Genomic DNA, 26,258 nt, shown 5'->3' with positions numbered 1-26,258 from the left:
AATTGGTGGCTGGGAAACATCTCGTGTGACACCAGGCAACAGAACATGCTCCGTAAATCCACATAATTGCGTTTGTTCGTTAGGTCAATGTTTTAGTACTAACGAACATAGTTTCCATAGACCATCTGGATACGTCAAGTGCAAAAGTGTCGGCGAACGTGGTTGCGACTTTCGGCTTCTCCCGTCCTGGTTCATATCTTGTCTCGAATATTGTATTGACAGTCAATCGCGGCTGTTTTGCATGTAAACACGTGAAGAGAAAACCATCAACGTTGCACTGTCCCCACTTGTGAGGAAGTTCTCTTTCAAAAGGCAGCAGCTTGTGTGCATGCTGTGTTAGGGAGCCTGACGTAACGCGGCAGTGGGGCTGGTTCTCTCCCACTCTGCCTGCCTGCATTCATAAACGGATATGATAAAGCCGCGTTGAACACACCGGAGCAGCGACAACGGTCAGCTCTCACCATGGCGGAAGAGGAGGACGCGAGGATCCGGATTCTACAGAGCCTTCGTGGTAAAATATGTAAGTTTGGCCTCGGAGCTGATATATTTTTCTCTGTCGGACCGAGTGAGTGACCGCGGGGAACAAGCTAGCAGTAGCGAGAGGCAAAGCCGGAGGGGCGCGGCGTGCTATCTCCAGTCGTGGGGTGCAGAGGCAGCCTGTTCATCGGCTACTTCTGCCGGCTGCTGGTTCACGTCAATGTAGCTGCGGCTGCTAGCTGCGGATCATTTCATTCATAAACGCGTTCCCATTAAGGTGTCGGAGCCACGGCAGCTGTTCAAATAGCACATTTGAAAACGGAACTTCGCTTCCCTTTATTTGGCCTCTGCTCTTGACTTCAGGTGCTCCGCTGGGCAAATCACGTTTGGAGGCAACAGTCATGCTAGCCACCTTTTAAATTACAATTTCAGTAGCTAGCTTTAGCACTCACTACTGACAACAATTAGAGCAATCACGTTGAAAACAAACGCCTGACGTGCGGCGAGTGGAGAGTCACTCAACCGATTATTTCTGAGTCCACCCACTCAGTGTTGACTATGACTGTTGTTCGCATCCAGTCATAAAACATTAACCTGATATTTTGCTTTTCGACACCCTAGGCAGGCTATTTTAATTCGCTATAGGCTGTATGATCCGCTTGTTATAAACATCCTTTAACGTGTTTAGAGTACAGTAATTGTATGTAGAGATTGGAAAGGCTGACCTGAAAATAAACCATAGCGTCAATGTACGGTGACTGAGAAGTACTGTACAAAATGAAGTTGCATAGAGGTGTTTGTGTAAGAACATTCCGTTTAGTCTCAAAACGATGAAACACTTTTGTCATTTAACGTAATAAATTGTACATGTGTTAAAAAAAAAAACAATGTCAAGTCCTCATGAAAAGGGTACAGGAAGTGTAACGCCTCTGTCAATGAAGACAAAGGTGGAAGGTCTGTGAATACAGGATAAAAGGTTACGTCTTGCCCTTTTTCTTTATAACAGCTTTGGGGAATATGGAGAATATGATGACTATTTGGAGACCATCACAATGTAAAGAAAACATTTCATTTTTCTTTCAGACGCAATAAATAAAGTATCAAAGGACAGGAAGGGTTGAGACCTTCAGAATGAGAAATGTTAGTTTTAGTCTTAATATCTTTGCCCAATTTTGACATGAAGGCTGTTCACCTTTTATAGTATATTCATCAGGCTGGCTATACATGGTTTTACTGATGTATTTCTGCTACATCGTGTAGGATGTCTGTGCACATCTTAATCAAAGTACAGTTGTGACTTGAGATAAGAATTCTATTCGGTCTGTGACCACGTACTTACTAAAAATCTTTTATCTCAAAACATCTTTCCCCACTGAAATGAATAGAAATGCCATTACTCTGTTACAGCCCCCCCCCCAAAAAAATGTGTTGTAATGTGAATTTTTAATGAGGAAAGCACTCTATAATATTGTACTTTGTAAAAACCTGGTTGAATAGAATGTAGCTAATTGAACAGTATGTTGTGATGTTAATCATTGCGTCTCCATCTGGCGTGCATAACTTCGCCACTTGTGACTATTGTTATGTTGTCTATTGCATGTGTTGCTTCAAATATCTTAAACCTTAAAGTGTTATAACACATGGATAATGTTTATTAGTATGTCTGTGGTGTTTCCCCATATATAGCAGATTTCAAGGCAAAGTTTTGTGGTTGTTTTAAATGCATAAAGTGGAATTTTCTTTGTTTCATGTTTTCTGCTGGCAGTTGCATTAAATAGCTTAATATGTCTTTTTTGGAGGAATCTGCCAAACCGCTTGCTGTGAAGTGAGCCGAGTTAGCTTCCCCATACAGCGTTTTTTCCCTCTCCCAAGTCAAAGATAAATGTAAGATGAACAACGGCTCGTATCTTGAAAAATTTGTAAATCAGGTCACTCGTATCTGAAGTTGTGACTGTAATATAAAGAAAAGTCATGTCTGCGTGTATGGGGCATGTTCTACAGGGATTATCAAACATGATGTCCTCCTTTGATTGACTTTGTACTTTTAACTGGATAGCCACAGTTTGTTTCAAGCCTTTCTGTTAAATTTGCATTTAAATGTTTGGGAGTTTGCAAAAAATATCTTCTAAATTGAAAGTAATTTTTAATTAGAAATGTAAATTGAAGTTGTTTTGTTTTGTGATGGTCTCCCTCCAAAATATTTTCAAGTTGGTAAGTGTTTCACAACTTAAATTTATTTCAGAAATTGTTTTGGTACTTCTCAGTCGCTATATTATTGGCCTGGTGTATTTATTGTATTTGAACACCACTCTACTAGATCTTTTCAGTTTTGACAGATGCAATGTATTTTGATATTTGTCTTATCACAGTCCTGCCGTGTTATGTGGCCCTTATGTAATTAAAGAAAAAAAGTTTAGGCTCAAAAGAATAGCAGTAAAACAAGAAAGCAAGCCAGTGTCAGTTTCACTACTATGAATTATCAGCTAAGCAGAACAAAATAGAGGAACTATAATGTCATGTAACTCACTTTGCCATCTTATGAAACAGCATTCTTCCACATTGACCCATTGTTCATTTTCATCTTTTGTACACAATTCTTCAGTGGTTAATCATCTGTGATAGTATATTTCAGATCAACCATTACACTTTGTGGTAGACATTGTGAAACAAGACACTGTGCAAAAATAATGAATGACTCGAGGAATAGCTTAGTTGCTGTTTTTTTTTTGTTTGGGTTTTTTTTTTTAATTTTTTTAATTTTATTTTTTTATTTTTTTTACAAAATGATGTGTTACCTTGCAAAGCTCTCGATTTATTGGTTGATCCCTACCCTCATCTATGGTCAGGAGCTGTTGGTCATGACCGAAAGAATGAGATTCCCGATACAAGCTGCCGTAATGAGTGTCCTTTGCGGGGTTCAGGCTCTCCCTTAGAGATTGGTTGAGAAGCTCGGTCATCTGGGAGGGACTCAAGAGTCGAGCTGTTGCTCTTCCACGTTGCATGGAGGTTGAAGTGGTTTGGGCATCTGTCAGGATCCCACCTGTACGCCTCCCTGGTGAGGTGTTCCGGGCGTGTCCCACCGGCAGGATGACCCAGGACAAGGCCTGTCTCCTGGCTGGCCTGCAAATGCCTTGTGATCTCCTGGGATGAGCTAGAAGTAGTGGCGAGGGAGAGGGAAGGAAAGGAAAGTAAAGGCTGCTGTCCCCATGACCCAACCCTGGTCAAGTAGTAGCGAATGAATGGACATGTTAATGTGTTGTGATGTAGACAAGAACGCATGATATTCCAAGTTGGAATTAAGAGACCTGCCCAAAGACGTCTGGGAAAGGCTCCAACACGCCCGCGAGCCGCGACCCTCGTGAGGATGAGCGGATCAGATAATGAATGGATGGATGGTACCAATCATTCCTAAACTAACCGTGAACTATAACCATATTAGTTTGTCAACTGACTGACTAACTGGTAATTTTTCTTAATTAGGATATAAATGTAATAATTAATGGAGGAAGTTAATTTGTGGTTTAGGATGGTAAATATGTGCTTCGTAATGTGTTGCAGGTGAAGCTAAAAATCTGGGTCCAGTCTCGGGCCCAAACCGACAAAGGGATCTTTGTACCTTTTGCACCATCAGCCTGGATCAGGAGGAAGTGTTCCGAACCAAGGTGTTTGACAAAAGTGTCAGGTAAGATGGTTCAATTGTGTTTGTTGGGAGTTCAAACATTAACCTGGGCCACAGTTTTCCAAGATGCTTGCCTATTTTTTACATTATCTTCCCCCCTTAATTTGTTGTCATCTATGTGATTTGAGTGTTTAGTGATTAATAGGCCTTTTAGTTGCTCCGGAGTGTAAATCATGTTTTTGGGGGAAATTTATGTAAAAAAAACAAAAAACTGATGACACCAAGAACTTTCAGACTCGCACTCAACTCGCACCATGTCAGTTGTGTCGCAACAAAAATAATACCAATAATACTTGGGAAAAAAAGTGTACCTCTAAAGATCCATGCCCACCTGCTGCCGTTTGCCTCCTGAGACGTAACTGTACTTGACCGTAGGTAAATGTCCGAAATAGAAGCTGTCGGGGTTTTTGTGCCCATTCATGCTTTTGTCCATTCTTGCCCCTTGTAATTGGAGATACACGGCATTTTGGATTATGTGGAAGTGATCACGTGAGCTCACGTTTGACGTAAATAAATCCAAACCTTTGTACAAAACGCTTTTGTACTTTCACAGTAATGTGGATTTGCATTGTGGTGCCAATCGGTCTCAGTTTTAGACAACAGAACTGACAAGTCGAACGATATTACCACGATGGCCTCTCTGCTGGCCGGAAAAAATAACCAGCCGAGCTCCATAAGGGGGCGTGCCAATCTGTTGTAAATCTCATCGCAAAAAAAAAAAAATAATTAAATCAATCACTACAGAGTCTTTTAGGGGGACATTATTTGTCGTACTGATGTCATTTTTACATGCAAACCTATTATATAAGTGCCAATGTTAAAATCACGCAAGTGTCCCTTTAATTGTGACCAACGAGGGATTACTTCCTCTCACGTCTTGGTATTACTTGCAGCTGGAATCTGGCGCTCACCCTTGTTTAGTGTGTCTATTCAGTATTATAACGTGAATTGTTACTGAAATTTTAATGGGTCGTATTGAAGTTGATTTTCCAATGTATTGTAGGGAAAAACTGAAATCCTAACAAGGCAGCTTTATTTATATAGTGCATTTCATACACAGCGTGCTTTACATTATTAAAAAAAATCTTTTTAAAAGCATTTACAAACAAAATAATTTCGGACCTTTAAAAGCAAAGTAAGGAAATATAAAGTAGCTTTATAAAATTACTAAAAGAACACACTGTGCAAGAACAGGATTTTTGAAAAATTGGCTTTACAAATGTTTTAAAATACCTTAATCATAAATGTGTTGGGTGGTTAGGCTACTTGTTATCCACAATCATTTAACAGCCCTGTTCAGTGTATTTAAGAAAGAACTGCAGGGATGCGTCATGTCATCTTGGTTTTGAATATAAGTTGTCGTATTGAAGAAATTGTGCCACAAAGCGACATTTATAGTAATAACAAATAATAATGAGAAAAACTTTTACCATTACAATGCACATAGAGTATTTCTAAAGGGATTGTCTATAAATGTGTTGGAAAACACATCTTTCATTGCTCACCTAATGTGACATGGGTCCTCTCTAGGTGTTCCGCATCAGCTGTTTTTTTTCTCTTCTGTTTTCCGTACTGGTTAAAAGAATTTAACACTCTCTGAGGAAGTGTGTCCTCCCACGCTCACCCCTGTGTTTCTCTCTTCGCTACCTCTGCCTCTGTTGAAGCAGTTAATATTCACGCTTAAGCATCCCTCATGTGTATTTGAGTTGTTTTTCCCTCACTGTCGCTATTGCTCTTGGCTACTACTTTTGATGTCGTAAAGTGTGCAGGGAAGTACTTATGCGTTCTTTTATTTCCTTAATTACTTAGAAGCATGTCTAAAAACTTGCTGGTTGGTGCAGTAGCAGTTTGGATAATGTGTGTATAGAGCACGGAACAACATAGGCACATTTGTGGTTGGTGATGACTGAGTCATGTATTAGGGTCGAAGAGGACATTGAACCATAATAAAGTTATACTATACTTCTATAGGCGATATGACACACAAACATTTCCCCCAAAAGCCATTTTTTTTTCAACACCAAAAAATAATTCTCTGGTGTCTGCCATCCAATTTCCTAAATTATTAATGCTTTGTATTCATATTGATGTGGCCCTCAAAACCAAACATTTTGATATAAATGGAAAATCTTGTTACTCAACGTGTACATTCACCAACTTGTTGAGACTGAAATGAGCAGTGCCTTTGGTTGCAGCAAAGCACCAGCATGAATGATCAATTATTCGATTAATATGCCCATCCTTAATTGTATGTTTTGTTTGTTTGTTCCAGCTTTGTTACAACATCTGTTGTGAAAAATAAAATTGTATTGTATTGTATTTGACCAGTTAAATGAAGACCTTTGTTAAAAATGTAAAAAAAACAAAACGAAAAAGCATTACAATCCCTATTTGTGTAGCTGTTCAAGTTACAGCTAACTGTGCTATGACCTCCAACACATGACATCTTCTACTGCCCTCATTTGCACACGTTAATTTTCTTTTTGCACAAAAGCTTGAATCATGTTTGTAAATGGATTATCTGCCTTTACTTGCAGCCCTTTCTACGGTGAAGACTTCTACTTTGAGATTCCACGGCCATTTCAGTGTTTATCATTTTATGTTTATGCCAAGAGCGTTTTCCAGAGGGATTTACCAGTTGGTAAGTCACTATACGATCCTATCTTAGTTTAGTGGAATTACAGTTAAATGCATGCTTCTTTGACTTTTCAGGTAAGGTGTCAATTCGAAAAGATGACTTGTGTAAATACAAAGGGAAGGAGCACTGGTTTAGCCTTCAGCCTGTGGACCCAAACTCGGAGGTTCAGGTACGGTAAATAAATGTCTTTGATGTTGCATTTCCTCATGGATGCATAACAAAAATTCCAATTTGACTTTTTTAATTGCAAAACTTTTGGTCTTAATTTGAAATCCTTTCTTTAAAGTTAGGGGTGGTAATTGTCTTATTGTTCTTGTTTTATGTCGTGTTTTTGTGGGCCCTTGAAAATAAAATTTTAATCTCACATATTGCGGATTGACAGTAAAAGTACACCATAGCATTGTGATTATAAAGTTCCCTCCTCGGGATGCATCCAACCCGCTGCACCGCAACTACACTAGGAGGAAGTCACTCATTTGCAAACATTTCCATTAAGGTTTCATAGTCTCTGTCATTTGTTTTTCTTGTTAGTTTTGAAGAGGCCATTGTTCTAGTTTTTATGGTATATAGGCCATGCATGCGAGTTGCTGTCTCTTATGGTATATTGTATTTGTTTTTATCAAAGCAAGTGGTTCTTGTGGTCTGTACACCACCACTACTGTACTGCTGTTGGTATCATGTTGACTCAAACTGCCATTAGCCCACGCCAGACTATTCTGGGTATGAGCTGCTTCACTGATTCACTCACAGACACGCTCAACTGCAAAGGTCCATTGAAAGTGATCAAGGTGTTATTTTAATGCCTACACTTGGTTTGGATCTTCCGACATTTAAAATAAGTCCGTCCATCTATTGCTCTGATACTGAAAATAGTGTGAGGAGCAGTTTGAGACCAACTATCTTTTTGTCATATTTACTAGAAGAGGTTATGAGTGAGTGACGTAATTACCTTGTCATTTTCTTGTTTGAACATGTACAGTGTGCTTAATGATACAGGCTTTTAGTTTGACCATGCAATAAAATGACTTCACAAACGTTGCTCAGTGCTGAACTACAGGCACGGTGCATCTGTGTGGGCGTCTTGTTTGTCTCTATCTTTCACTCCTATCCTTCTCTCTCACTCTTTTTTTTTTAACTTGTTCTCTTGCTCTCTGGCACTTCCGAAAGCCTTCACCACATCCGATCTCTGTGAGTGATGACAAAATCCACAGCTGTGGTGGATCTTATCTCACACACTGTACCTTCTGTAACCTTAAATGCTGTGACATGAAACAGGAGGTAGTGCTGCGTTACAGGTCCAAACACTTGAAAGATTACCAACAGTTGTTATTAAAATAAATATACTAAAGAACAGTTTTCTACGATTAAGCAACATAATCTACTGTTTGTCGGGTCTAGTCAGCGGATGCAGGTGACATTTGAATAACTGTGTGCATTGTATTTTGTGGAGTCAAATAAAAGAATGACTTGCGTATGCTGAATCATAGCTCGGTTGATGTAACTTGTCACCAGCCACACCTTGTTCTCATGTCTAACAGGGTAAGGTTCATCTCGAGATGAGACTGAATGAAGTGATCACAGACAACGGATCAGTCGGTCAGCATTTACTTGTGCAGTGAGTATTTACACTCAGTACACAAAACATTCAACGTTCTTATGTCTTAATGTTGTTTGTGTTCCAGCAGTTTGACCTCATCACAAAATATTAATGTCCATATATAAGTGCTGAATACATTCACCCTTTGAAAATGTAACATTCAGTTTGCGAGATACTGCCAGAGCGGTATTAACTGCATCATATGATTATTGTATTGTTGTGATTGTAGTTTGTAGTGGTGTACCACTACAAACTATACCTACTGCAATTAAAGTATTGTTAAAATAATGAAATAAAAGGGGAACATTATTGATTTTGTTCCTTATTGTATTCAGTTCTTGTATCAAATTGTGTAAGTGGTCATAATATTGTTACTGGTTGGAGTGATTTAAAATCAGATTCACTAATGGTGTTGTTCTCCTCTGAATTAATGTTTTTTTTAAGGAGTCATATATTTATTCATAATAACATCAAGATCCACAATTCCTCCCTTTGCTGATTATTTTTGCACAGCATACTACTATCAACCATCTTAATTTAAACATTTAAAGACATGGTAGGCCAATCTGTTGCGAGGCAAGCACTCACTAAAGAATGAGTCAAACTTGCATGCGTGTCAGTAATGGCCAGCCAGCTCTTATTCAGGTCTTACATATTGTTTGCACTCACCCTTTTATAATCGGAGAGCAGGGTAATGAGGAGGAAGTGCTGGTGCTTGGGCAGGAAGCCTGCAAGCGCTTTGATTTTCTGTAGTTGTCATTCCGTCTCACTCAGTTTATTGGGTCTAACTGTCACCTGCTCACTGTCACCTCTTCAATGCACATGCATTGATGACTGCAGGTGTAAAATAAATACGGTTGAGCTCATAAACTGCACCCATCTGCAAGTCATGTTCTCACAAGGTGACTAATCACTGATGAACATAACAGACAGTAGTGTGGTGGATTAAAAAATTCACCAAGAAGACTTTGGGGAATATTGTCATGGCACCAAGGAACATTGTGCACAAACAACGCGGCCTTCTCTTGGGATGTCTTCTCCCCGATGGCCTCACTTAGTGGAGGGATGAATTCATTCTTACTCCCCAGTGACCCCTGCTTAGCAGCCACATCCTGTTTAGGGTTCCTACAGTGTTTGTTTGTTTTCACCTGTAACGTCTTTGAAAGAAGCCCCAATCCCTGAGCAACACAAGTCATACATAAGGACAAAGTGACGCACTTAATTGTCTACACCACCACTTTATTAATGCATGTCATTTTTAATATTCATATTCTGGGTCCGCCCATGGAATAATGGTACCTTTATAAGGACTTATTTAATGTTACTAATTTCAGTGAAATCATGTAAATCCAAATTAAACAGTGCAGTGACATAGATTCTGAATCAGAAAATTCTAATTTCATTTGACTGACTTGATTTTCTAGTTTGTGAAATCTCTTTTGCCACTCTCACATAAACGTTCATTCTTAACCTTAAAACAGGACTTTATTGTAAAGAAATGTTACTGAAGAACTACCATTTATAACAAAGTGGACAAAGCCGTAGTTCCTAGAGGTTTTTATTCTGTGACATTTAATCCTGAAAGTGTTGACAATGGCAAATATGAAATCTTTGGGGTTGCATAATCGTTGTTTACGATTGTCCTTGCATTTTCTTTGTGATATTTGCAGAATAATAGAGTGCCAGGGATTGCCGCTAATCAGTGGGCAGATCTGTGACCCGTATGCCACCGTGTCACTCGTTGGACCTGCCAGGTAACTTTTATCAAAATGTTTGTTAAAGGAGTCGTATTTAATTTTTCTCATAATTTTCAAATAATCAATGAGATGTTTTAATTACATGGCATGCTTTTGTCTACCCTAATGATACAGAATTACAGCACAACTTTCAATATCTTTTTTCGATCTTTGTTGAAATTGGCCAGTTTTTATGGGACGTGCATGTCACATGCAAATGAGTCGCAGCTAAATTCACCCTTGATGGGTGGCAGACACTTCAGAAACCAAAGTCTTTGTTCACAAGCGACTTAAGAATCAATTGTGTCCCATTCCAAATATGAAAGACCAGTAATAATATACCTATTTTCCGGACTACAAGGAGTATAAATCGAACCAGCCCGAAAATGCATAACAAGGTAAAAAAAAATATATATACATAAATTGCACTGGAGTACGAGTAGCATGTTTTGCAGATAATTTATTTTACAAAATACTGGATCAAAAACAGACATTTCCTCATTGGAATGCCAGTTATAATGTTAATAAAAGTATAAAGAACAGACTGAATAGGTGATATAGATATGCTAACACGATGAAGCTTATTTTGCTACTCAAAAATAAACATGAACAGAAAAAGTGTCCAGTGTTCATGTTAATGTTTTTGGTAGACTGCTGTCCGCGCTCTGATAGAAAGGCAGTTGCATTGCTTGAAGCGGAAGCACCAAGAAGTTGCAAGTTTCTCGTTCACTCCAAACGTTCTCTCTGCTGCTCCATTAGGGTTTTCTGCTGCACTTTTCACTACTTGCAACTTTGTAGTCTGCAGAATATGATTCTCTTGAGGAGCATTTGTGTTCGGTTGTAAGGAGTAGGACATATCGGTCTAGAGTGCCCTTTCGTGGCTGTGGCTGTGAAATTACATTTCTTTTTATGTATAAGTCGCTCCAGAGTATAAGTAGCAGGACCAGCCAACCTATGAGAAAACGTGAGATTTATAGTCCGTTCAGATGGTTGTTGGTTTAAGGCCGGTTCCCAACATGAAGACAATCGGGCAGTTTTTGTCCCGATTTGGCACCTTCCCGATCAATTACATCAAAACCCTGGCTGTCTTTTCAGATTTTTCCCTTATTTTTATTCTCATATTTAAGATGTGAGTGGATTTGGCCCAAAAATTGGGTCTAAAATTAGATTGGTTGAGAATCTTAAATATATATGTTCAATATTTGATTTATTTATTTTTACCCCAAAATTTCACCTGATGATTCTTCATGTCATTAAAGAAGTGACCTGACTGACTACCAAGGAGGTGGCGGCAAATAAAACAAAATGTTTTCTGTTTAAAAGTGGGTTCCCCATATAGCAGGAAATATTTTCTAAGGCAAGTCTTTTTTTTTGTTTGTTTTTTTTGCCGATATTGTGAGGACACTTATTACCTGTAAGGGTCTACTCGTTTTGGTGCTCGTGAGCTAACTTATGATCACACGAGAGCTCTGCCTTGGAGGATAGATCCAAGGCTGGTGGTTGAACTGAATCTTTTTGTGTGGGTGTGTGCTGAGATTATCATAGCAGACCACGCACAATGCCGCCAAAACTAAAATGACTGATTTTCTATCGGACTCTGTGGTTTCTGTTATCTGAAATTTGGATGGAGACACTACACATTTGTCAGTTTGTAACACTGTTTCATAGTCACTCTTTTCATCTCTTCTTATAGTGTAGCGGACGACGAAAAAAACAGCTCATTTTATTCTTTTCAAAAATCTGAAATAGTTTTTCCTAACATTTTTTGTTTAACTTTTCTCTTCAGGTCCGACCAAAAGAAAACGAAGGTCAAGAAGAAAACCAGTAACCCTCTTTTTGAAGAGACTTTCTTCTTTGAGGTAATTTTGGTCATTTTTAGAGCCCAGTCCTGTTACAGATATGCAATGTTTAATTTGTTGAATAAGTGTTATAAAAAGACATTTTCATCTTCAGGTCACACGGTCTAGCAGCTACTCCAAAAAATCTCATTTCCAAGTGGAGGAAGAAGACATCGAAAAGCTTGAGATCAAGTTAGTTCATTTTAATTGTATCTTTACATTTGTATGCCCTCCCAAAATAAAAGATTGCCTCTCAAGTATATTACAGAAAGCACTGAAGTACAAAAAGAGAATTGGCATCAAGCGTGTACTGTGCTGATAGAGAGCCTTGGTTTCTGGTTAAGGTTATGTGGGGCTTCAATCCCATTGGACCCATAGCACAAAGGGTAAGACTAAGCTAATTCAAAGGTAAACCTTCATGCATGGTTTTGAGGTTTGGATTTGAAGTGGACTGATGCATGGTTATATAATTGGGTTTTTGTAAACCAAGATGAAAAGCACTCTTGAAACTACCACTGAGTATTTTTAAGGCTTTGAATTTTTAGCGACGGCACAGTGTACGACTGCCTCACAGTAGGCTCAGGGTATGAATCTGGGATCCGGCCCTCCTGTGTGGAGTTTGCATGTTCTCCCCGTGCCATGTGGGTTTTCTCCAGTTTCCTCCCACATTCCAAAAACATGCTTGGTGGTAGATTGATTGGGCACTCTAATTGTCCCTAGGTCTGAATGTTTGTTCGTCTGTATGTGTCCTGTGATTGGCTGGCAACCAATTCAGGGTGTACCCCGCCTACTGCCCTTGTGAGGATAAGCAGTTCAGAAAATTAATGGACGGTTGAATTTCTAGCTTTTGACATGTTGGTTGAGTCTTTGTAGTAAACACGACATCATCTGCTTGTACTGTACTTGACATATGTATACTTGACTCTTGTCTTTTGCAGAGTTGATTTGTGGAATAATGAGAATCTGGCTCAAGATGTGTTTCTGGGGGAAACACGAGTACCTGTCAAGATCCTGCGAAATAATCACATACACAAAGCTTGGTAAGGACACTCGACAATGGTAAAGGCTGATATTTTGTTTACATTCCGCTGTTGTCAATATATACATAGTTGAGAACCTGCATGCCAGTGTCATTTGGTGACCAGACTCAATTATGTGTCCGCCGTTTTATATTGAGCTCAGCAGTAGTTTTAATAATTTATACAAACATAGCTGTGACCAAAAGGGGCAGAAAAAAATTGTCCAAAGTTGCTGTCCCACATGCTGTCTTTTGTATGGTTAATTGCAATGTTAATGCTGTTCATTTGATTTGTTTACATTTACAAGCTGCAGGTTAAAATGTAATCACCTACAGATCTGAAGAGTTAAAAAAAAAAAAAAAACCTGACATCTGCCACTGTTGCCTTGGTGATAAAGCAGCTTTAACCAAGCAGAACCAACGCCATACTACACCAGTGAATCATAAGTCTTTGGCTTGCGTGTATAAACATTATAAGATGCACGCATGATGAAGCCAAATAGTCTGCATTTCACAACTTTGAAAAACACATGAAAACCAAGGTATTCTAAATTCTTAGTCAAGACAAGCACAGTCTATGTGACCAGAGATGACCTCAGCCTTTAATTTCTTTTTTTTACGGGCTACATGAAATGCATGGTGGGGCCCAATTATTATTTTTATCATTATTACAGACAGTACTTATTTTGTTGTGCTCCTTGTGTTAAATTACGCTATAATGTACCGTTTTTGCGTGCTGCTGCTGCTTACAGATCTTAAGTGGTGCCCTTTGGAACAACTGCTGGGAAGTGTTACCGTAGGCAACATTTACAGTAAATCTGCATACATTGTAGCCCACACCTTGAATGCTGAATCGTACGTCGCAGCTGTATTGAATGTGGCAGTCAAACAATATGTGAAGATGCTTAGTTCATTTGCTCCCTGGATAATTATCATCAAGCAAGAACTCATGGGATTAAGACTGAACCATTACGTTTGAAAATAAGACTAATATGAAGGCCACATCCAATTTGAGATGATGCGCTGACGTATCACGCAAAAAGGGCCCGCAACAGAAAAAAAAATAAAAACCAACAAAAAGAGAAACTATCCTTATTTTAGATGGCATAAAAGTTTTGAGACTACTCTATTTTCTTTTCTTTATGGCACAAGCTCAGATGTGTAATGTGTCCCTCCTCATTTAATACGCACAGTATTAAATGAGGAGGGACACATTACACATGTAAGTCTCCCATCGCACAATACCACACAAAAAAAACTTTCAATCAGACTGATTTAGAAAAATGTGCTCTCATGCACTAACATTGACATATTTAAGCCTGTGCACTTATTCTCAATAAGGCCGTTGTAGATTAGACAGACCATCAAACAATATCACACCATGGTTTATTTATATTTCAATCCCTTATTGAAAAAGAATTCAACATTATAAGTTTATTTATTCACAAGCATCTTGTTGGGTGGGGACACCCCTCTATGGCCCACACATGGCAATGGGTGTGAGTGTGACCAACGAAAATTAGGGAAACTCAAAATGACTGTAGTCGCCTTTACCAATGTGAGTGCCACACACGTACACAATTTTGGTTTGGTTGAAGACGAAGATTTGTTTTAGTATTTAACTTGTTTGTGGAAACCGAACAGTCGAGCTGAATTATATAATTAGTAAGTATATTTTATTCATGTAGCACTTCTCACAAAGTGTTTCAAATGGTTAAAATGTCTAAACACAAACACTATGCAAGTAATGGAACAAAAATAATAAAGTTTTACTGAAATTGACTGACTGATTTGTACAAATGACAGACAAATGAGTAATTGCACACAGACTGGATTTTAATCACATTTCATATTACTTTTGTAGTTATTAAATAGTTATTATAGTATATTTATTATATATTTATTTAAAACTTTTATGAGCAGCTGATATCAATCATTTCATGGGTAATCCCCAATAAATAAAATTTCACTGTAATAATAATGCATTTTAACTGCTCTTGTACACAGTGTTGAACAGCTCAAGCATATGCAAGTTGAGCGCGGGAAAGGTCATTCTTACAGATTGGCAGTCAATCACAGAGTTTCTGTATCAGAACGTGTCATTTCTTGGACACAGCTTGTTTTTTGACTGTTAGATATTAATCATATTGCATAATGACTCATGAGCCATGGATGCTAATAACTTCTAAGTGTGTTCAAGCGTGATGAATCCAGTAAATCATGCAGTCTCTTTCATACCTGTTTTTCTGTACAGTAGTATTGCTGACATTTATTTTTTTTGTCTGTCTGTGCCAGACTTACCACGTTGAGACTCCTGAGCTCTCACCCCACCACACAGGCTATTTGAATTAACAATTGATGGTACACTGATTTTTACAAAGTATCCCTGGTTTTATTAGGTATCTACTTCAACCTAAAGGGAACGGAAGCAAGTCAAAATCTGATGATTTGGGATCCTTGCGGTTAAAGCTGGCCTACGTAGAAGACACAGTGCTGCCATCTGCTTGCTACATACCACTCTGCAACTTGCTGCTCAAATCTCCGGATGTGAAGGTAGGATAATGTTAAGTATAGTATATTACATATTACTAGATACTTGCATTTAAAGCCAAAAGTTCCGTTACAATGGTACTGCCAATATTACTGTCTGTAGGCTAATAAGCAAATTATTACTTTTAATTTACTTTTAGTTCTCAGTTTATTGTAATTCATCATATAGTGGAGAGAGGGGGGCAAAGTAGTTAGTCTAATAAAGTCTGTAATTGCATATGAAATTGTAATTACCATGATTAGCTGAATTACAACAATGCAACAATATAAAATACTTAAAACAGCCAAAACCTTTACATGACATGAAAAACTCTTTTTCTGAGATCTCGTCAGAGTCCTCCTGTGTTTTATTATCTGTTAATTATTAGTTTTGTTCCACAGACACACACTGTGACTCAGAAATGTCATTCCCATTCAATTGTTGTTAAACATTACTCACCACTGCCCTCAAGAGGCAGCCAGTGACATTGCCACTTGTTAGTGAGTGGCAAGTTGTAGTTTACTGACGGCATCTTGCCGTGCATTTACAAGTTGTGAATTTGTGAAGATGAAACTGAGATAACTAATGGGTTAGATTAGATGTAACCATGTAACCTCGCATCACTGGAAAAATCTGAGATTGTAATGTGTTCCTGGACTAATACATTCTATATACTCCATTACCGACTAAATGTAATATATAACTGTAAGCAGTACTGCTTTAGAAAAGTAATGTTGAAACCCCAACACTAGTAGTGCATTTGACTAATTTTGCGAAAGACTTCACTGCGATATAGATTTTGCCCTAATACAATGAATTTCACATTATTGTCTTTTCTTCACCAAGACACTCTGCCATATAGTCAAATCAGTGCATTTCCTTTATTCAACCTCTCACCTTCTTCATGTTCTCTTCCATCGTTTCAGCCCATCTCGGCATCATCAGCACATATCCTGGGGGACATTTGCAGAGAGCGATACGAAGCCGTTCTGCCCATGGTTCGACTGCTGCTGCATCATAATCGCTTTGTGCCTTTTGTCTCCGCTGTGGTAGCCTTGGAGTTGGACAACACCCAGTGAGAACTTTTACACACTTGCAGCATGATCGAGTGTATTTTTGCATTGTCTTAGGGACTTTAGAACTACAAGGGAAATTATGATTCAGTTTTTTGCAAACTGATGAACAAACGATGTGAAGCAGTCGCAACTACAATAATTCTCGTCTATACAGGGAGGCTAACACTATCTTCCGCGGCAACTCACTGGCAACGCGCTGCATTGATGACATGATGAAGATTGTGGGAAAGAATTACCTCGCTGTTACGCTGAAGCCCGTAATGGATGAGGTATAAGCAAATATAACATTGGAGGTGAAGGTGTCACTGACTAGTAATTATTAAACTGTAGTTGAAAACGGCTGTGATTTTTACAACTGTGTTTTAGTTTAACTTTTAATTTAACTCTTTCAAATAGTTCTCTTTTCTTTCATAGATCTTTGAGTCCAATAAAACGTGTGAGATTGACCCCAATAAACTAAAAGAAGGGGACAATGTGGAAGTCAACAAGGTAAATATTTACTTGCCTAACAGAGTGCGATGTTCTAGGTATTAGTTTGCCGCGAATGAGTTTCAGTGTCAAACAGCAAGCAAGACAAACAGTAAAATGAGGAAATATGGTTCCCTTCCCTGAGCCGTCATCCCTTTGTGGCGGAGGGTTTGTGTGTCCCAATAATCCAATGAGCTAAATTGTCTGGCGCTTTATGCCCCTGGCAGAGTCACCCAAGGCAAACAGATTCTAGGTGTGGGACCAGACCAAGGCCAGCTCAGAGACCACTTGTGACGAAAGCCAAAAATAAATCCACTCCCCCCCCCCCCCCCCCCTCTCTTGAAGTGAGGCTGGAAGGCAAAAAACCTTGGGTCCGAGCTTGCACCCATGAGGTCCAGCCAAGCTGAGCCCGAGAGGACAACGAGCTTCCCCCTTCTCACGTGTTCACCACCTGTAAGAAGGGCCATCTGTGTCTGGCAAAATGTGAGCTGGGCAGCTGCCGGAGACAGACACCTTGGCAGTTTGATCCCCAGCTCCAGAAGCTGGCTCTTTGGACATGGAATGTCACGTCTCTTATAGGGAATGAGCCCTTGCTGGTGTGTGAGGTTGAGAAGTTCAGGCTCGACATAGTCGAGCTCAGCAGGATGGAGCAGTCGCCTGCGTATCAGTGCAACTTTTGCAGTGATGCAAACTCCGTACAGTCAGTCGTGGTGGATAAGGAGCTGAGCCGATAGGCGTAGCTCTCAATTTACCGGTTGATCAACGTTCCTACCCTCACCTATGGTCACGAGCTGTCAATCTTAACCGAACGAACCTGGGTACAAGTGGCTGAAATGAGTTTCCATCGCAGGGTATCTGGGCTCTCCCTTAGTGATTGTGAGAAACTCCGTTGTGCAGAGGGACTCCAAATCGAGCCACTGCCCCTCTGCATCAAGAGGAGTCAGATGAGGTTGCTTGGACATCTGTTTCAGATACTTCCCTGGTGAGGTGTTTTGGGCACGTCCCACAGGGAGGAGACCTCTGGGATGACCTAGAACATGCCGGAGAGACTATGTATCCCAACTGATACTGGGAGGGACGTGTCAGCTTCCCTCCTAATGTGTTGCCCTCGCAAAGCGGAAGAAAATGAACAGATGTAAATACATGATATGAAAATCTGAATAAAATACCAGCAGAAACGTTTTGGTGCATTAACACCACCAACGATGGGATCAGTTGATGCTTCTGCAGACGTTTGTCTGATAAAGAACTGCCCTCCCGGGAAATGATTCTTTGTGGGACTTACATGGTCTTTTATCAGAAGTGGTTTTGAGTCATACTTTGATATTACCTGTTTTTTATGTGGTGGTTCTGTCAAAAAATTCAAAACTCGGTTACCATATGTTTAAATGTGTGTGTGTGTGTGTGTTGATTAAAAGATGTTACAAGTGCATTAAATTACAGTTTATTAATTACAATGACTATACTCTAAGCTTTATAACTTTTTCATTGAGTGTGACATGAATGTACTACTTACAATCATATGTTTACAAATTCTCTCTGTAGGAGAACCTACAGCTTTATGTCCAGAAAGTCTTCTCCTCGATCACTCAGTCAAATGCCAACTGCCCTCCATCAATGTGTGCTGTCTTCAGGTCACTGAGACACTTGGCCTGCAAGCGTTTTCCAGGTAAATACCCTGTCTGCTTGTCTTCAAACAGTTCTGTTGAAAGCAAGGCATGTGCATATCTCAATATTGCCAAATCAGAATCTAATTACAAAAATTACATTTTCAGTTTCACATGATGTGTCTGAAATTGCCGAACATGGTAGTTTGGTGACACTGGCTGCAATGACCAACAAGCAAGCTTAATATTTAGGTCTACGTTGTGCCAAGCCCAAGAAAAAAAATCATAATGCAATTAAGATGATCACGTTAAGTTGTTTCGGAAATTTTTGTTGTCTCCTTCCAGCTGACCCTCATGTCCAGTACTCGGCTGTGAGCAGCTTTGTGTTCTTGCGCTTCTTTGCTCTTGCTGTTTGTTCACCACACTCATACCAGCTCTGCTCACATCATCCTGTAAGTTCACAGAAACAGTGTTGTAAATGCCATTCTTATGGGTGGACATCAAATACTAAGATTTTTTTCTTTTTATTTATATTTTTTATAAACATATTCTAGGATCCTGACATCACTCGCACCCTCACACTCATCTCAAAAACCATCCAGACTCTGGGCAGCTGGGGCAGTTTGTCAAAAAAATTGGTAAGCAACATTGTAATTGTGTAATTAGAATTTGTGATAGAAGCAAACAAGTAAGGTAAAGTGTCATTTTTGGGAAGCAACTTTGAAGGTCTTCAAAGTAAAGAAAGGACTCTGTTTTAGGGCTGTTCCAGCGGCCTGAGCATAGAATAAATGAGAAAGATTCGCTCGTTTTGAATTTAAAATGGCAAAAATGCGGCATGAGAATATTACACTTTAGTACACAATATTTCATTATCTAATCACATGTTTTTATCCCCCACCTTCAGTCAAGTTTCAAAGAATCATACATGTATGATTTCTTCAAGTCATTCCAAGAAGATAAGTGCATTGAAAAAGTAAAAAAGGTATTTCTATTACTGACAACTATTTCATCATACACTGTTTCATATTAATAGTGTAAGAACTCCATTTTGTTCTCCTCTGCCTGTAGTTTCTTGATGAGATCTCTTCAAATGTCAGCAAAGAGTCTAGTGGCTTGGAAGACGCGATAGTTCTGAAGGAGGGGTGAGTGTTCTTTCTAAAGCTGTGAAGCAAGGCAGTCTTGACAGGGATTTGGGCGCGAGTTTTGGCTTCATTATGAACTGAAATAAATATATTTCAGTTGTACATTTTCAAATGTATTCTCATTGCACTTGGCAAATACGTTGATATATTCTGCGAATCTGGATGTGTAGTTGTATTCAACGAAGAAGGAAGCAGCATATGTAGGTGAATTGAAAATGAAAGGTCATGCTGGTGACTCTTTAGGGAAGTACAGAAACGGGCCCAGGGGAGAAAACGCCTTGGCAAGAAAAACTTCAAAAAGCGATGGCTTCGAGTGACAAACAGAGAGCTTTCCTACCACAAACATAAAGGTGAGAGATATATATTCTTCATCCGTACTTGAGAGGTTTAAGCTACGAGATCATGGGTTTGAAACTCGAGGGACGGCCCGCCACATTTCAATGTGTTTCTTGCTAAAATCTGGACCAAAATTGCTAAATGTCTTCAGGTTTAGGAACTGTTATCTAAGCCCTTTTTAAGATAAATTGAACAACAACAGGAGAACAAACTATTTCCTTGACCTGTGATTTCTAAACTCGTCATTCAGTAATTTTTTTGTGTGTATATAACTAGTATGAAGTATAAGTATACATTTATATAGTTTCATTTTATCGTTCCACTCCATTGAGACCCCTGACAAAATTGAGTCTAGCGTTTGTCACCTCCACATACTGAGTAGCATTTTGTCAGAGGGTTGTTCGTAGTATTACCAGCAGATGGCATCAAATTAGAATTTAATAACTGAGTCTGTGAGGTGGACTGAAATTATTTTATTATAGTATATTTTGATCAGTTGTGTTTACTTTGTTTACAAGCAATCATCATGGAGGTTGTATGTAACTTGGACTACTTTCAATAAAAGATTGAAAGAAAATGGCTCAAAACAGTGACTTGTAAAGGTTTTGGTCGAAAGGAGAGGTTTAAATCCATTTTTGACTTTCTGTAAGCAGATACACAGATATTAAAACAAATGTGAGTTTTTTTTTTAAACCACTGCTGTCATATTTTCTCCTGTCAATGAATTCTGCTTCTTAGGTAAAGAGGCCATCTGTATCATCAATGTAAAAAATATCCAGGCTGTGGAGAAACTTGATGAAAGTGCCTTTAACCGTAAAAATGTAAGCCAGTTTCCTTCTTAATTTAGAGCATTGTTATAGTCTCTTATTTGCTTAACAAGTGACTGTTCCTCAGAAAGACAAAATACATGTTTTTTTATTTTTACCAATGTGACTTTAGAATGCAACTGTTTCTGGTGTGTCAGATGTTTCAGGTACTTCATGCGGAGAAGCAGCTGTATGTGCAGGCAGGAAATTGTGTGGAAGCCTGTGAGTGGCTTGATATCCTGGGCCAGGTCAGTCGCTGTAATGAGGGCCGCTTGGCCACTTTTCATCCATCCAACTACAGCGGCGGCTCCTGGCAGTGTTGTCAAAGCCAAAGTAGCAGCTCACCAGGCTGTAAACCCTGCACCATGTGAGTCTTTCAACGAATCGACCCACTCTTGCCTATCTTTTGTTGTTTATCCCATTTAGATCAGAACAAACACCGCGGCGTGATGTTCATGACTATGTTAATCTCTGCAGTTTTTTTTTCTTTTTTCGGGCTTGTCTCTGCATGACCAATGGCCTGCTGCCACGCCCACATCTCAACTAATCTCAGTACTTCTGTTGTTTCTCAACTTTGCGCTTGACTCTTTCAGAACCATGCAGGCCAACCTGCAGCTGGACATCGACTGTGATCGAGAAACAGAAAGGATTTTCTCTCTCCTCTCTGCAAATGACACCAAGCTGCAAAACATGGAGGGTTAGTGTCTAATTTTATCAAATCAATTCAGTCAAAATTAAGTAAAATGTGGCGCCCTGCTACAACTCAGTCTTCTGTTTACTGTTCAAACTGATTTGGTTGTGGTTTTTGGGTGTGCCAGACTGCTTCCTAACAGTGCCCCACCCCCAGTTCGAGTGTCCTTTATTGGTGAAGAAGATTGTACTCATTGACACTGACTTTCTTTGCGATTTCGCTGTAGGATCTTTTGTAAGTTTTTTTTGCCAAAAGCAAACTGCTTTTTGCTGCACATTACGGTTGAAGCTATTGAGTGTGTTCTAAAGCTTTTTATTTTAAGTCAAGCAGCTCACATCAAATAAATAGCTTTACATCAGAATCAGAATGCCCTATATTGTCATTGTACTCAGTGTGCAACGAGATTAGTGGTACAAAGATAAGTGGTGACATGCCAGAGGTTAAAAAGAAACAAGTGAAGTTACACCAAAGTTGTACATAATGAACATTTCATAATTATGCAAAAAGGGTTTTTTTTTCTCCAATTTACAAGACATGGTTTTATAATTCAAAGCTGTTCTGCAGCAGTCAAAGCTGAGTAAGACTTGACGCTTTTGTGTCCCAACTTGTCTTAATTACTTGCAACCCGCACTGTCTGCATAACAGTAGTGCTGGAAGACACTTTGGTTCCATCACCTGGTGAGCATTATATTTAAGTAGTGTAATGCAACAAGTAGTGTGTTGCGATTAAAAAAAATGGCAAGAACAAGGCAACATTGGACGAGAGACAGAGCATCATAAGACTTAAAGGTGTGAGTATCTCCAAAAGACACATAAAGAAAGTCGAGGTGTAGGTAAGTTATTTCCATCATTATTTAAGGACTCAAACTGGGGCAAACTGACAGGAAGAGGTTTGGCAGACCCAAAGCCACAACAGAATCAGATGATGGGTCTGTAAGCGTCAACAGCTTGCGTGATTGGTCGCTCACATGGCAACAGCTTCAAGCATTAGTGGTGGAGTAAACAAGTCTCAGTTTTAAAAGGACGCTTCATTGACGATAACATTGGCACTTAATAGGTTTGGATGTAAAAATGACGTCCATACTGTTGTTCTGGGCTGATGAATCAAAATTGGAAATCTTCAAACAGGAATTTTGTCGGGTAATCGTAAGGATGGTTGCTCCATGTGTGACATCAATTGTCAAACATGAAGGCGGGAGCGTGATGGTCGAAGACTATTTTGCTTTTTATTTTTTTATGGGGGGGAAAAATACAAAAATGAAAACTACAAGATTGTGAGCTTTAAAGCATGGATTGGCCAGCATAGTCTGAGCTGCTTTGGGATGAACTTTTCAGATGAAAGCAAAGTGACAATTGGCACACATCTGAGAACGTCTGCAACTACTATGTTTTTCTAACCAGCCACACTGGACTCTGAACAGGATAAATAGCATCAAATAGATGGGTTGTGTTTCATTATTTTCAAACCAATCAAGCGAAGTGCACGCGCACATCTTGGAACAGCAGAATACTGTACACTGGCCTGTTCTGAGTTGCAAAGCCTCTTTAAATGGTGGCCTTTTCAAAGTGCAATACATAACATTGTATATACTCGACTTAGATGCGTGTGCCAGTTTGGCAGTATACCAGGGCCCCCAGCGGGAGCAGGAAGAATACTCCAAGTTTACCATTCAGGAACCCAAAGAGACCTTTCAGACGCTCAAACAGCTCCGAAACATCATGGTGGAGCTTCAGCAGCAGCATGAAATCCGAAATGACACCACGGCGCAGTACGGCAGTTTGTGAGTATTCGCCACTTAGCTGCTGCTCCTCTAGAAAGCCAACTCTTTTGAAACACTGTTTATTTTTTTAGGGACAACCCAATCGTGGGAAAAACCTCATAGGCGAGCCGAGCCTTTACACCAGCGAGAACTCACCAATGACACAGGGTGGATGTTCTTCGGGAGTCCCAGTGAAGGAAGCCAAAATTTGTCCCGAAGCAGAAGAAGGAGGAGCTTTGACTCCCAGTCAGCGTTGCAGCTTTGACATCCTAAAACCAGGAAGTTAACTTGTTCATTTCTCCACGCAGAACGAGATGGGCCCCCTTTTTGACGTTATCTTCATTCCGTATGTCATCCCCCCGCCTTGTAGTTCTTTTATAAAGAGCTTCTTCATAGTTCATGTCCACAGCTGTGTGAGTAGGCTGCTATTTTAATTGTATTCACTCAGTTTTAGATGAATGGCTGTGAGGATGGACCATCCTAAACACTATGATGTTTTGGCATCTTTCCACCTCTGAACATGTGTACATTTTCCAAGGTACGGAGGAAAAAGCCAATCTGCCTTTCTTTGGATGTTCTTTGGCATGACATGCTGAGGGAATAAATAATGCAAAAGCACTTTAATCTTTCTCCAAATGAGAAACTGATTACTAGATACTTGATGTATCAGCGTTCCCCATTTTGATCAGTTACATGATCCCGGTTTTGTGTTTTCAACCCTGTATCGTAACATTTATAACTGGTTGATTTTATATTTTTCTTGACCAAAGACAGTTTCATAGCATTGACTTGAAAAACAAAATTAATGTATTTTGAATACAACCATTTTAAAAGTGGAAAGAAATGTAATAGCTATATATTTGTGTAATACCTTTTAATAACATATCCTTTACTTTTTCATGACCTGTGGCAGGCAGATTGCATGGATGTGATTGTTGTTGTTGTTTTTTTTAACCCGTTTGTGGCTCATATTGGTACGAGAGCACAAGTATCTCAACACGCGATTGATTACCCATTATGAAGGAAAGCAAACTCTTTATGAACTTGACTGCAGACGATCTCTGTAATGAACACATTTCTTGAGAGCGCCAATGGAACAATCTGTTCACATCACTGCCACAACAGACAAAAATCCACAAAGGGAATGAAATGTCAAGCAAGCAAATGCCGGTATTTGAAAGCACATAATTTTTCTGAACGAATCGTGCCAGTGAGATAAGGCTCAACTTTTTGATCTCTTTTTACACCGCATTCTCCTAATGTCATTTTCTGCAGCATCAGTGATCCATTCCATCATCTTTTATGGCCTAGCTTTATTGGAATTTTTGTTGTGGTCTGTCATTTTTTCTAACATGCCTTTTATATTTAATGCAACAAAATATATTTTGTATGTCCCCTTTTTTAAATGCTATTGATGTTCTGCTGGTACAACACCTTGTCTCTCTTTCTGCAGGCAGTGTTGTTTTGCAGACTGAAAGGGAAAACCTGACTATTGAGACATTAACATTTCAATCTCAGACACTCTGTATTATTGCACAGCAACACTTCTGTGTTTTTAAGAAGGGACCGTAGTCTAGTGGCTGGTGTCCTTTACTTGTAAACATTAGTAGAACGTGAAATTGTTTTCTATTATGTTCCTGTAACTCCATATGAGGCACCATATGATTTGATTAAAATAACGTGCCTGTCACTTTCCTCTAGAGGTCAGTCTGTAGATGAAATACAGCAACTGCCGGTTTTGCCATGTTCATAGGAATATTTAAAAATTAAAAGGGAAAAAAATATGAGGTGGCAAATTAAATCCAGATGGGAGTTAAATGTCCACATCTGTTGTGTGTTTTGTGTTTGGGAGACAAAACAAGGTCCCGTTGCTTTTGTGACAGAACAAAAAAGATTTTAAAGCACATTGCTGTAATTTGAGAGAATACTGCTATTAAATATGTTGAATTCATCTGTGCTATTTGTTTGTTGGATGTAGTTCATTTCTCAAGTCTTTGCTTCTGAATGTCTCCATAAATGTTCCTATTTTATACACAAATGTTTTATTTTCTATACTTGGTCTATTTGTGTCTGTGTGTTTAAACAAATGTTCAATAAACATTCTGCCAAAGCTTCTCCTGCTTGTGGAACTTTCCCCGACGCTCATCTACAATATTATCACAGTTTGTGTGCTTCTGTGATACATTCCATTCATCTCATTTCTCATGAAGGCTACATGCGATGGTTTCATTCCATTTGAAATGAAAAGAAACTTTGGAACAAATAAGTCAGGTTAGCCTATTGTGTGGAAGTAATGCATCAATTGTGCAGAGTCAATTTAGGAATAAATCATACAGACATTAACCAACAATTGACTTATAAACCAACTGTTTTATTTTTGTGTTTTGATCATAAGAACTCATTCACTCCCTACGCGTTTCACATACTGCAAAATGTCTGAAATGTTCTCCGGAGTTCACTTGAGCACATTCAACAACTTAAACCTCAGAAGTCAAACACAATTGGTTCTATGATACTGATTAACTTCCAAGTTGTTTTGCACATTGTGGTTAATTGTTGGCATGCGCTGGTTAGTAAATTGATCCAAGTCAACACTTTGATGTGAAATTGATTTTTTTTTTCTAAAGCATGCTTTAGGAGCAGTACTGAGCCATCAGATTGTTCGCTGTCTCAGAAGAATAATTCCTATGGTTGTCATGCCTTGCAATATATGCAGACAACTGTCACAATCTAATGAGTGATGACTCAAAAATTGTTTAATTTTTTTTATCTAGGAAAAAAAACGATTTGACAAGCATTGTGCTGTTGCGCAACACACAAAGTGGCATTTTGTAAAACCATTTCAAATGACCAGAATTG

At 39.1% G+C, this 26,258-nt stretch overlaps 1 protein-coding gene across 1 annotated transcript; it reads left to right on the top strand.

Annotated features, from left to right (window-relative positions):
- The first annotated feature begins 243 nt into the window (after positions 1-243).
- On the top strand, positions 244-25,513 carry rasa2 (RAS p21 protein activator 2). Its single transcript, XM_088301118.1, has 24 exons — positions 244-520; positions 4,036-4,159; positions 6,694-6,797; positions 6,869-6,963; positions 8,333-8,409; positions 10,062-10,145; positions 11,914-11,986; positions 12,081-12,157; positions 12,904-13,005; positions 15,383-15,536; positions 16,440-16,588; positions 16,744-16,858; positions 17,004-17,078; positions 18,603-18,726; positions 19,010-19,116; positions 19,219-19,302; positions 19,569-19,646; positions 19,733-19,806; positions 20,050-20,156; positions 20,881-20,963; positions 21,107-21,315; positions 21,542-21,645; positions 23,240-23,420; positions 23,492-25,513. Exons 1-24 carry the CDS (start codon positions 463-465, stop codon positions 23,520-23,522), a joined length of 2,469 nt encoding a protein of 822 aa, XP_088157244.1. The 5' UTR covers positions 244-462; the 3' UTR covers positions 23,523-25,513.
- Positions 25,514-26,258: the final 745 nt, after the last annotated feature.

Source organism: Idiotropiscis lumnitzeri, chromosome 7, assembly GCF_059441095.1.
Source record: "Idiotropiscis lumnitzeri isolate Australia: NSW breed Sydney's pygmy pipehorse chromosome 7, RoL_Ilum_1.0, whole genome shotgun sequence".
NCBI lineage: Eukaryota > Metazoa > Chordata > Actinopteri > Syngnathiformes > Syngnathidae > Idiotropiscis > Idiotropiscis lumnitzeri.
Note: the sequence above shows the minus strand (reverse complement) of the source record. Positions and strands in the feature narration are given on the sequence as shown.

Coding starts and splice junctions, on each gene's coding strand:
- rasa2 (XM_088301118.1), top strand. CDS start 463: ATGGCGGAAGAGGAGGACGCGAGGATCCGGATTCTACAGAGCCTTCGT. Junction 11,987..12,080: donor AAGAGACTTTCTTCTTTGAG/GTAATTTTGGTC, acceptor TTTCATCTTCAG/GTCACACGGTCTAGCAGCTA. Junction 20,157..20,880: donor TTCCTACCACAAACATAAAG/GTGAGAGATATA, acceptor TCTGCTTCTTAG/GTAAAGAGGCCATCTGTATC.